Consider the following 13114-nt stretch of genomic DNA (forward strand, 5'->3'; position numbering starts at 1 on the left):
CTAGACAATTTCTGAATGAAAAGAGTAAGTTTCTACAATTCTAGGTAAAATTTGTTGATTTTGGAAGAAAATCCAACTTCCTCAACCATTATTCTTTCTTTTTTTAACTCCACCTATTTGGGTTTTCCTTTCCTTTTTGTGCTCTTTTACTCGTATTCATTTATCCATCCATCCCCAATCCTAAAGGATATTTCCATCATCTTACTCATAAATTAAATACTTCATCTGAAATGAGGAGGATGGACTAAGGAAGGAGAGGGGAGGAATCTGCAGTCCAATACTTGGCACAGCTGGCATCATTACTGGCTTAGGGATGCTGAAAACTACTGACAATGAGACAGCCCACAAATTTCTCCATGGAATAATCATTACACAATCTAGATACAATATAAGGCTACTATAAAGGAGCCAAAAGATATAGTGATTTAGTGATTTCCATTTAGTACCACGGGACTCAAAATCTACATATTCTTATCTTATAACAGCTTACCTTACAATGAACAATCAATTTTGGTTGTGCTGTTATATTGTCTGATTCATCCAAAACTTCTACCTGAAATGGGAAAGCTGTTCCATTTTCTATAACTAAAATTTCAGAATCAGGTTTCACTTTCAATCGATGAGGGGGACCTACCAGAAAATTATATAATAAAATAGAGATTCAAGTTTCTAAAACTGAAATGTTAAAATAGCAAAAGAAACAGCTTTTAACATTTCAAGTTTTAATATCTTTTAAATAATGCCAAGAGAGAAAAAATATCCATGTTTAATCATTTCTATCCCCCAAAAGCATATATTCTATACATCACGAGAGTGGTCTCAATTATATTAAAATGTTTGATGTCTAGACTTAGTTTTATGTAACAAGCTAAGACACGGTGATAACTCATGTTAGAAATCACCCAAACATGTGAAATACTAAAAAGATCCTGGAAAAAAGTATTCAAGAATAAAAGTAAAAGTTTATTAAACTACTTTTTTATTTACTACTTTTAACTTTACACAATGAGACTGATTTCTCAGGCACATTACATACCTGTCTCAGGTAATTTTGTTCAAAGGATCAGTTCATATAATGACATAACCAGATTACTTACTTGTTAGACTGCCCACAACACTTTGATATCCTAAGCAAGCTGCACCACAAGTTTCCTCTAAACTAATAAAAGAGGGTTTATACTTCTGCAGCAAGATGACCTGATGTGCCCTATAAACACTGATATTTTAAAATACAATTTATGCTAAACACTGGGAACACAAGTTTACAAAGAACAGTTTTATCAGTTAATATTTGTGTTTTTACCATATGCCAACTCTGTTCTCAGAATCCTTACAATGATCTTGATCAAGAAGGTAATATTATTATCCCCATTTTATGGATGAGGAAACTGGGACCCAGAGAGATTAAGTATTCTGTCCAGGTCACATGGCTACTAAATGGCAGACTCAGGTTAGATCCTAGTTTTGTAATTTGAAACCTCTTGACCATTATCACCACACAGTCCCACTTCCTACTTTACCACCTTCACTCTCAAATTCTAAAAAAATATCAGAACTATCTGGTTAATAAGAATTTCCTTTGAGTAGATTTGAGTAACCCATACATTTTAGCTAACCTCTTAAAATAAAAGCATTGTAAGTAAGTATTAACACGTAACAATTTTTTTCTTATACTTCTACCAATGGGCCAATCTTTACTTCTAAATCAATTCATGCCTCAGGGAAAGCTCAAATTACACAAATTTGTGAAAGGAAATAGCTATTTTGTTTCTTTTCATTAAAACCAGTACAAAAGGTCATACATGGACAAAGATATGATCACAGTATTGTTAATATCAGAGCTAAAACTTCCATAACAAGTCCTGTTCTAGGTGTTGTGCAGCATATGCACTTCTCACTCTGCACAGTACTGTGTTAATGAGAACTCATGCATATTGGAAGTGTATCCTCCACTCAGTTACCACCGAAACCATGCAAAGTAAGGGCTGCCCACATTAACTCATTTAATCCTCACAAAAACCCCGTGAATTACATACTATCTCACTTTACACATGAGAAAACCGAGGCACAGAACAAGTGTACCTCACTGCTAAGTGTCAGAGCTTAGATCCAAACGCAGAAGGGCCGATGCCAGAATATACTCTTTGAACCTCCACAATAGACTGATTCTCAAATTAGCTGGCTTTTTCTACCCTAACTTTACTGCAACTTCATTCTCGAGTTGATAAATCATTATTCAAATTAACAACATAAAAGCGTAAGAAAATTTTCTTCTTAAAATATTAAATATTTAGTTATATAACAAAAAGTAAAGGACAGATCCAGTTCTAATATAAGTCTAATTAGTATATCCTTAAGAATAGTTCCCCAATATAGTTTCAATATTCACATTTTTCTCCCAAGATTATTTTTAGAACTTCACTCAAGTCTTTCTAAATGTTTTCCTGTCTTTTATTTTTAACTGGTCATTTCTGTTAGCGCTATGTTTGTCATTCAAATGTATTTTCAAGACTTGTACCATAACCAAACCAAAAAACACTTCACCTTTATAAGTGTCATTATATTTTATCATAAGAGTATTATTTAAAAGCCAAATATTAGGAATATTTCTTAAAGTAATATTACCTGGCAGTAATCTAATTTTCAAAATCTGTGAGTCTTCTTTTAAACCCGGAAGAATAACCTTCAGATTAAAATTCTGTTGAAAAAATTATTTTAATTAAATTCAAGTCCTAAATAAATACTTAAGTAATTTACTACCTCAATTCTGATTTACTTTTTGCTTTTCATTTTCATACCATTATAGAAATCTACTCAGCAAATTTATATTGACTAAAATTTTCATATATATGTATGAAAGAGATGCAGGTGAAAAAACTGATTTATATTGCTTCTTTATAGATAATACTATCTTTGAATTCAAAAGGCATAACCTCTGAATAATTATCAGAATTAGGATGGGCACTATAAAAAATGTGGAAAGTAGTGAAATGGAAAGAACCCAATATCTAGACATATCTAAATACAATGTGGTGTTCTAGATTAGATCCTGGAATAGAAAAATAATAGTGGAAAAACTGGGGAAATGTTAAAGCCCAGAGTTTTGTTAATAGTATTATATCAATGTTAACTTCTTCGTTTGGATAAATATATAATAGTTGTATAAGATGTTAGTAGAGGAAGCTGGGTGAAGAGTATATGTGAACTCTCTATACCATCTCTGAAACTCTTCTGTAAAACATAATTATTTCAAAATAAGAAGGTTTTTAAAATCTAGAAATCTTTTTAGCAAGTTTATCTCACTAAAAGTCAAATTTTCCATGCATTTCAAGTTCTTTTTCCATAAAAAGCTTAATTCAGAAAGATGTACAGAACCTGCTCTTTAATTTGATTTGGTTATACAATGCAGTATAGTATACAGTACTTAAACTCACATGCTCTATTTTAAACATTATTTTGATAGGGAAAATTTTTAAAATATATATTGAAGGTAATGATACAATGGAAAAAAAGTAACATAATACTTAAGTTATTAGCCACAGTGTTCACATTAGTCATATTAATCTATTAGCTACTTTATATACTTAACTGAAAAATTACCTTATTGGAGTTTGTCTTTACTATCTCTAACCTTATTCCTCCCAAAACACTTCCCTTATCCAAATACCAAACCCAATACTTTTATAGAAGTGAGCTAAAGTTTCTCATATTTTTGTTCCTATTCTAAGAAAAATATTGAAAAATGGAAAAACTTACAGAGAAAAAAGAAGCAACATAGTACTAGATAACTGTTGTAAATGGCTTTGAATGCAAAAAGACTGGAATGAAAATGAAGACAGTTGAAAATATTTAATTCATAAACGTTTAACAAACAATAGCAGCAAATATGCTGGTCTTTCTCAGAGATGTAAATGGTAATGGTATGTCGGGTGACATGATCCTGATTAATCCCTAAGAACCTGACATTACTGTCATCTTGTCACAAAAATAGGTTATTCAATTTTAAATTTCCAATTTCATTTTTACCATATAAGAAATAACATGCATTATAACATGTATGCACAATGCTTACCTTGCCTTGACAAGAGTTTACAGGGCCCTTAGCTGTAACACCTCGAATGACACAATTTGGTCCATTGGTTATTTCTTCATAATGTAAAGATAAACCACTGGAAAAAATAAATTATTTTTTAACTTTCCCTCCATTACCTACAAATAAGCTGCAAATGTTCTTTTCTCTTTTCTTTCTTTTTTTTTTCAAGCTGTGCCACATGGCTTGCAGGATCTTAGTTCCCTGACCAGGGACTGAACCCGGGCCCTCAGCAGTGAAAGCACGGAGTCCTAACCACTGGACTGCCAGGGAATTCCTGCTGCAAATGTGTTTGTCTTCTCATATGACATTCTCATTTTTAATTCATTTTTCTAATAAAATTGTATTTTTTTAAAAGAGAGAAATAAATGAACAGAAGCAAATTCCCATGAGATTTTTACAAAGAAAAATGATCCAACAAGTATTAATGAGTGATACCATTCGTGCAGTGAGTAAAGATACAAGGTAGGAAACAATCAAATGCTAGACCATGTATACAGGCCAAAGAAAATGAAACATCCAAATCGGTCAGGCTTAAGGATGTCTTCAGACTTTGCCCTGGATTCTTTCAAATCCTTCACCCACAGGGATTTTAGAGACTTTCTGGCACCTATTAAACTGAATGGCAATTTTAGACAAAGTCCAAATAATTAAGTACAGCCTTGTGCTAACGTAACCTTGCTAGAATGTATACTGAGACCCTCTAATCTACTACCATGAGCAATGTGATTCCTAAACCACCTTTGACCACCTGTAGATCCTTACAGTGTCAATATTTTACTCTGTAAGGGGTAAGGTGATAAAAAAGGAGGAAAGATATACCATGATGGAGAAAAGACCTAATTTTTCTGAAGAATGAAATTAAATATTTACAGATATTATCTGAATAAGTTGTAAAAATTAAATAACATGGCTTGTTTGAAAAAAGCTGTAAAGAGGCATATAAGGTAAAATAAATTCCCTGAGAAAGATGGACATTAACCACAGACATCTACTTTCACTATCTCTTAAAGCCTCACTAATATAAGAACGAAGGGATTCCTTTTATTTACTTTTAAAGGCAAAGATATGGGAGGTATGGAAGAAGAGACAAGGCCAATAGAACTTATCTGCTAGAAAAAAGGATAGACAAGTGGCAAATGACCTAGTATAGTCCCAAGAAAACTGAACTGTGAAACAGCAATGGAAGAAGCTCGAAACCAATATATAACACAGAATTCCCAGGTACCATTAAGGAACTGGTGTTACTAGGTACCCCTAGAAGCAGGGCCAAAAAAGAAAGGCCAATAAAAAAAAGGGGGGGGTGATTAAAATTTCGATCCCCAGATCTCCCCTCTCCACCTCTGGCAGATGACTGGAAAATTATTCTCTGAAAAGGTTTAAGCAGAGATCTGTGAACCAGGGCACAAAAAGTAAGTTGCAGGAAAGGGTAAAATACTAAAAAGAATACAAGGGTAATCCTCAACGGACTGCATATGGATACTGAGACCTTCTCATGCCCATTCCTACCCTAGTCTTGCTCCTGGACTGGCTAGGAACCTGGACAGCCAAATTATTCCCCTTCAGGCAAGAGACTAAAGATTGTTCTTTGAGCAAACTACCCAGCCCAAGAAAAAGACCTCAAGATACAACAGGATTTCCCCCAACAAAATGTTACAGACAGATCATCCTGTAGTGGAGTTCACACTCAACAGCCTCTCCCAAACTCTCAGGATCTCCTATGTGCATTTTAGTTCTCCATCAGATATAAAAGCAGATGACCAAAGATTAACCAGATATATGAAGAAAGAGCTCAAAATCCAACAAACAAAAAGCAACTAACTTGGAGACAATAAAGATTATCAGTGTAGGTAACTTTTTTTTAAAAACTACCATTTATTTATCAGCAAAAAAAAAAAAATGTATTACATTCATAAAACAAGAACAGAATCTACAAAAGAACATTCGGAGAACCAGGAAGAACACTTGGAAATTAAAAATACAGCAAAAGGAAAAACTCAATGGAAAGATATAAACATAAAATTGAGGAAGTCTGTCCAAAAGTAAAACAAAAACACAGAAAGATTAAGAAAAATGGAAAAATTAGGAAAATCAGAGAACCAGTCCCAAAGGTACATCATCAAATAAATAAGGATCCCCCCCCCAAAAAAAGAGAAAACCGTGATGATGGAAGGTAGAAAATGAAGTACTTCAAATAATGAAGAGACCTATACAAAGATGTACCATTATAAAATTTTGCCCTGTTGAGAATTAAAAGTGGGTCCTATAAGCTTCCAGACAGAATACGTAGGAAACATAAAAAGGAAAATTAATCAGAACAAGTTTAAATTTATCAAAAACAGTAGAAGCTAAAAGGCAAAAATGGAGCAATGTTTTTATAATTTCGATGGGAAGCAGTGTCCAACTTTCAATTCAATCAATCAAGTAGAATAGAGACATTTTCAGAGCAATAATTTTCTCTTACATGTAACTCCTTTCTTAGGAAACTAGTGAATAATGTGCTCCAGCAGAAGGTGAGGGACAAGGGATTCTTTCAAAATTGGAGACCCAGGGAAGGTTAAATGCTAAATAAAATAAGCAACTTAATAATCTCACAAATTCAGGAATGTTTCCTCAAGGACCTGACAGCCAACTCCACGAAATTTAATCATCAATAAAGGTAAACCTCTATCTCCCAGTTTCCTGGGTCTAACTTCTGATCAGTTAACTCCAAATTGCAAACTCTACTCCCAGTCATAAAGATACTTAGCAATTTTTCTTGAAAACATGAATGTGATAGGTTATATTCACTTACCCATGTAACAGACTAAGATTTCCTTCCTTGCAATCTCTATCAGATTGTGACGAGAATCACATTCTGGTTTACTGATTATTCAATCATAAAATTGTTTTCTTTCTCTTCTACCTTTGTGAAGAAGTTTTCTAGCTTGACAGTAGGTTTTGTTTTTACTATATTTCCCCAACACAAAAGACAAAGGGAATTCCCAGGATGAAGGTGAAGGAAGATCACAGAAGGACAAATGTAACAAGCGTAAGAACAACTGATCCAGACCAGAGCACATGGCAAAGTTCCAAGAAAGATGTCTACAAGAATATGAAACTGAGGGACTTCGCTGGTGGCGCAGTGGTTAAGAATCCGCCTGCCAATGCAGGGGACATGGGTTTGAGCCCTGGTCTGGGAAGATACCACGTGTCACGGAGCAACTAGGTCCGTGTGCCACAACTCTGAGCCTGCACTCTAGAGCCCGTGCCCGTGAGCCACAACTACTGAGCCTGTGCATCACAACTCCTGAAGCCCGTGCGCCTAGAGCCCATACTCCACAACAAGAGAAGCCACCACAATAAGAAGCCCACGCACCACAACGAAGAGTAGCCCCCACTCGCCGCAACTAGAGAAAGCCCGCGCGTAGCAATGAAGACCCAATGCAGCCAAAAATAAATAGAGAAAAATATATGAAACTGATAGGTTATCTATGTACCAAGCATCTTGAGAAGAGACCAGACAACTGGCAGAGAGTTACTTAGCAAAGAAAAAAAGAACAACAGTTGTGCAATTAAGAAAGTAATTAGCACTTACATAATTATAATAAAGCAAGCACTAAATACTGATCAAGCCAGAATACAACTTTATTGAAGAATGTGGGAATAGGAAGGGGGTTTATTTGTAACGTAAGTGGCAACAAGAGTGTGTGTGTCCTCATTTTCCATAAGTCAAGAGATAATGCTTAAAACTGAAGAATCAAGAAGTAATATAAAAGTTACTTAGATATGTGGCAATAGGTACCAAAACATTCAAGTGAGAAAGCTGAAAGTGGTTCTGAGAAGTCGACTGTGGGTGGGGTGGAGAGGGCAGAGGAACTACTCTTTTTTTATATAAGCCTCATCCAACTATTTGATTCTTTAGGTTATATGTGTGAATGATTTTTAGTTTAATTTATTAACACTGAGAAAAAACCAAATAAATAAACCCACTCAGACAATGATCTCACTTTACTGAAGGTAAATTCACATAGCCAGGCCACCAAGATTTTTTTTTTAAGCCCCAAATCTTTTTTTTTTTAAACAAAATTTTTCTTTTTTTTAAATGGGAATTATTTATTTATTTTATTTTGTGGCTGTGTTGGGTCTTCGTTTCTGTGCGAGGGCTTTCTCTAGTTGTGGCAAGTGGGGACCACTCTTCATCACGGTGCGCGGGCCTTTCACTATCGCGGCCTCTCTTGTTGCGGAGCACAGGCTCCAGACGCGCAGGCTCAGCAATTGTGGCTCACGGGCCTAGTTGCTCCACGGCATGTGGGATCCTCCCAGACCAGGGCTCGAACCCGTGTCCCCTGCATTGGCAGGCAGATTCTTAACCACTGTGCCACCAGGGAAGCCCAAAGCCCCAAATCTTAATTACCAGTATGTATGTGTGATAGAGACTTTGTGTGTAAGAATGTCCTATCAAGGATAAGAAGGAAGTTATAATTGAAAACAGGGGTCAACTAATGCACAAATATTTTCCATATGTGACTAGACATTACTTGTAGTGTTTTTTATTAAGCACATAGATGCTTAAGTATTCAACTCTTCCATTATGGTTTAATATTCAAATGAATATAATATGTCAAAATCACTTTTTGCACAAGAACCACTTTTTGCAACTTAAGAGAACATTTAGAAAAACTCATTTTCAGTATTTTTTGTAACTCTGTTTTGCTTTTCAGGAACTTAACCATGGTATAAATCTGGACACTAAACTAGTCTGTGAGCTTCTAGAAGGCAAATACTATGCTCTTATTCACTTCTGTATCTCCAGCTGGCAAATTCCTGGAATACAGTACATAGTCAAATAATTAAAAGAGTAAACGATTACACCAACAGGGGAAAAAAAGTACACGGCGATAGCAAAAGAAAGCATACATTAAAACGTGGGCCCAGGGACTTCCCCGGCAGTCTAGTGGTTAAGACTGCGCTCCTGCTGCAGGGGGCACGGGGTTCAATCCCTGGTTAGCATATGATCCTGCATGCCTCGCAGCGCAGCCAAAAAAAAAAAAGTGTCTCCAAAAAGGCAAATTTGGCAGAAATTTGAAAAACAAGAATTTCTTCCTAGGCACCTCAAAAAAAGGTAATGGAAAACAATGAACATCCTCAATTGTATAACTGGACACATTGTTTTTCAGGGCTATTTTTTAATATAAGCCAATCATATCACTCTATAGAGCTATTAAGTAAAGGCAAATTCTAAGGAAGGACCAAATTTCCATGGAAAGTGTAAACTTTATTGCTATGGTTTTAAAAGCAAAACAAAATAAATTTTATTAGCAGCTTAAAAACCTACCAGTATGGGCTTCCCTGGTGGCGCAGTGGTTGAGAATCTGCCTGCCAATGCAGGGGACACGGGTTCAAGCCCTGGTCTGGGAAGATCCCACGTGCCAGGGAGCAGCTGGGCCCGTGAGCCACAATTACTGAGCCTGCGCGTCTGGAGCTTGTGCTCCGCAACAAGAGAGGCCGCGATAGTGAGAGGCCCACGCACCGTGATGAAGAGTGGCCCCCGCTTGCCACAACTAGAGAAAGCCCTCGCACAGAAACGAAGACCCAACACAGCCATAAATAAATAAATAAATAAATAAATACTTTAAAAAACAAAAAACAAAACCTACCAGTAGGTAACCACTAAGTTTAAATGGCCATAATTTCTAAGCAAACAACAAAATAAACATGGTATGGTTTATAGAATTGCCAGAAGTCATATCATACTTGCAAAAAGAAACGGACTAAGACAGAACTACATCAGTCTCACCCAAACAACTGTAACAGTAAATTCAGTCAAGACAAACTTTATTGAGGTAATGTATGTATGACACTACAGCCACAGAGGATAGCTTGGGACTAAACAAATCCCCCAGATATCATAAAATATCCACTAAGCATTTTAAATAATAAATCTGAAGTTAACTGAACATAAATAATTTAAGCGAAAAAAAGAAAAAAGTGAATACTTAGCAAATATGAAAATTAAGATTACCTTGCTTCAAAAACTGGCTGAATATCAGTTGATAGTTGACTAGTATGACCAAATTCATCCTGAAACTCCAGAGGGATATTGAATGGGACTCCAACACGAAAAGGAGGATCCAAAAGACCAAATGAAAATTTCTCTGGTTTACCCTCTTAATTAAAAAAAAATAAACATGAAAAGAAAATTCATCGGTCAGAAGATTCATTGTAGGTAGAAACATCCATTATATATATGGAAGATTAGACTACAATAAAGACGGCACTTCAAATCAGTGCAAAGTTTATATAAATTATATCTATAATCCACCTGTGAAAATAATAAAGTTAGAACTTTATCTCACACCATGTATAAAAGTCCAGAGATAGAGATAAATGTGTTTTTAAACTATGAAATTTTCGAATAAAGGAATATGTTTATAATTTTATCGTAGGAAAAACTAAGGCAAAACACAATACTCAATAGCTATACAAGGATGTATTTGATAAAGTTTAAAATATTTTATTAGATACAAAGTTAATAGAGAAGCTCTATATGAGAAAATACTTGCAACATATGCAATAAAGGATTAAAATCCACAATACATTAAAACTTCCTATAAAGACAATATTTTCAAGTCATCCCCTGGGGAAATTATTAAAAATGCAAATTCAAGGGCTCACATCATCCTACTGAGTCAGAAACTCCAGGAGTGAGGCCCACCAGTCTGCATTTTAATAAGCCCAGCAGGTGATTCAGGTAAAACTTAAATTTGAGAACTACAGCTTTACACTATTAAAATAGGCATAGTAGGCACTTCCCTGGTGGCGCAGTGGTTAAGAATCTGCCTGCCAATGCAGGGGACACGGGTTTGATCCCTAGTCTGGGAAGATCCCACATGCCGCAGAGCAACTAAGCCCGTGCGCCACAACTACTGAGCCTGCGCTCTAGAGCCCGTGAGCCACGACTGCTGACTCCAAGTGCCACAACTACTGAAGCCGGCACGCCTAGAGCCCGTGCCCCACAACAAGAGAAGCCACCGCAATGAGAAGCCCACGCACCACAATGAAGAGTAGCCCCTGCTCGCTGCAACTAGAGAAAGCCCATGCGCAGCAGCAGCATCAAGACCCAGCACAGCCAAAAATAAATAAATAAAATAAATTTTAAAAAATTAAAAATAAAATGAAATAGGCATAGTAAAGGAACAGACTTTCACAGATGACAATGTCCACTAAAGGCTAGAAGAGGTACACAACCTAATAATTAAATAATTTAACCACCAACTAGGCTAAATATTACAATATAGGTTAGCCAGGAATGAGCATAGGGAAACAGGAACCCTCAGTCTGTTGGTGAGGGTACAAAACCTTTTGGGAGGGCAACTTGACAGTAAATATATATAAAATGTTAAAGCGCACACATTTCAGCTTGGCAATTCTACTTCTTGGTATCCACTCTAGAGATATTCAAGCACTTGTACACATAGCATCATAATTTTTTTCTGTATAGAAATGTGATTTGTAACAGCCAAAAACTTGGAAACACCTGAAACGTTCATCAAAGAAAACTGCTAAACTACAGCATGTCCATACTGTAGAAAGTTCCACACGTGTATTTAAAGAACATGACAGATCTGTATGTACAAAAAGGAACACTCCCCAAGGTGGCCGTCTGATTAGAGAAGGCAAGATAATCACAGGCACTTAAATCAGCTCTCTAAAACCCCATAAAAATGTGGCACTACAGAGATTTTTTTTTAAAGAGGCCTAAACCTACAAAAACAATGAACAAGAAAAAAGACAACAGCAACAGAATTTGAAAGCTGGAGAATATACGGGCAAGTATAACTGACTTAGCAGAAAGACTCAAGAAATCAAATCCTCAATCATCAACAAAGCAAGCAGGGAGCCAATTTAATTCACACTATATAACACTCAAAAGTCTCAAGAATGGCTCTATCAAGTAGGAGTGAAATTGAAATAAAAAAGGAAGACTTGTTCAAGTTTGTTTGAGAACAGTTCCTCAGATCCCCACCCCTCAACACACAGAGCCAGTCAACTGCCTTCCTCATCTTCAGCAACATCTGGAAGGTTTCTTCTCCAGGGAATGTTAAGAGTAGGTCCAAGGAGTAAGGGACACAGCACTACTGAAAGCATTACAGTTTACTGAAAATAGGAAAATCAAGTGAAAGATCAATACTGAATATGAGCAATCCCACTACTGGGCATATACCCTGAGAAAACCATAATTCAAAGAGTCATGTACCACAATGTTCACTGCAGCTCTATTTACAATAGCCAGGACATGGAAGCAACCTAAGTGTCCATCGACAGATGAATAGATAAAGAAGATGTGGCACATATATACAATGGAATATTACTCAGCCATAAAAAGAAACGAAATTGAGTTATTTGTAGTGAGGTGGCTGGACCTAGAGTCTGTCATACAGAGTGAAATAAGTCAGAAAGAGAAAAACAAATACCGTATGCTAACACATATATATGGAATCTTAAAAACAAAAAAGGTTCTGAAGAAGCTAGGGGCAGGACAGGAATAAAGACGCAGACATAGAGAATGGACTTGAGGACACAGGGAGGGGGAAGGGTAAGCTGGGACGAAGTGAGAGAATGGCATGGACATATATACACTACCAAATGTAAAATAGCTAGCTAGTGGGAAGCAGCCGCATAGCACAGGGAGATCAGCTCAGTGCTTTGTGTCCACCTAGACGGGTAGGATAGGGAGAGTGGGAGGGAGACGCAAGAGGGAGGATGTATGAGGATGTATGTATACGTACAGCTGATTCACTCTGTTATACAGCAGAAACTAACACACCACTGTAAAGCAATTATACTCCAATAAACATGTTAAAAAAAAATATTGAACATGAAACCTCTAACAGTCTTCCCCAGCTTGGCTCCCCAAATGCTGGCACCCAGGTGTTTACACTCCACTCTGGGGAATCTGAACAGCCAAAGAGAAAAAAACCTAAAATTCTCTTATCATAATCTCCCCAAATGAAATAAACACTCTCGAATGTTCTATTCTTA

At 36.3% G+C, this 13114-nt stretch overlaps 1 protein-coding gene across 1 annotated transcript in view; it reads right to left on the reverse strand.

Moving 5' to 3' along the window:
• SMCHD1 (structural maintenance of chromosomes flexible hinge domain containing 1) overlaps positions 1 to 13114 on the reverse strand; it is a 133872-nt gene that overhangs the window by 60352 nt on the left and 60406 nt on the right. Inside the window, exons 20-23 of the mRNA XM_068562948.1 lie at positions 10095 to 10239; positions 4073 to 4169; positions 2626 to 2698; positions 491 to 630 (exon numbers count right to left, since the gene is read on the reverse strand). Coding sequence (XP_068419049.1) covers positions 491 to 630; positions 2626 to 2698; positions 4073 to 4169; positions 10095 to 10239 — 455 coding nt within the window. The remainder of the gene's footprint in view (positions 1 to 490; positions 631 to 2625; positions 2699 to 4072; positions 4170 to 10094; positions 10240 to 13114) is intronic.

The sequence above is a fragment of the Eschrichtius robustus genome, chromosome 14 (genome assembly GCF_028021215.1).
Source record: "Eschrichtius robustus isolate mEscRob2 chromosome 14, mEscRob2.pri, whole genome shotgun sequence".
In the NCBI taxonomy this organism is placed as follows: Eukaryota; Metazoa; Chordata; class Mammalia; order Artiodactyla; family Eschrichtiidae; genus Eschrichtius; species Eschrichtius robustus.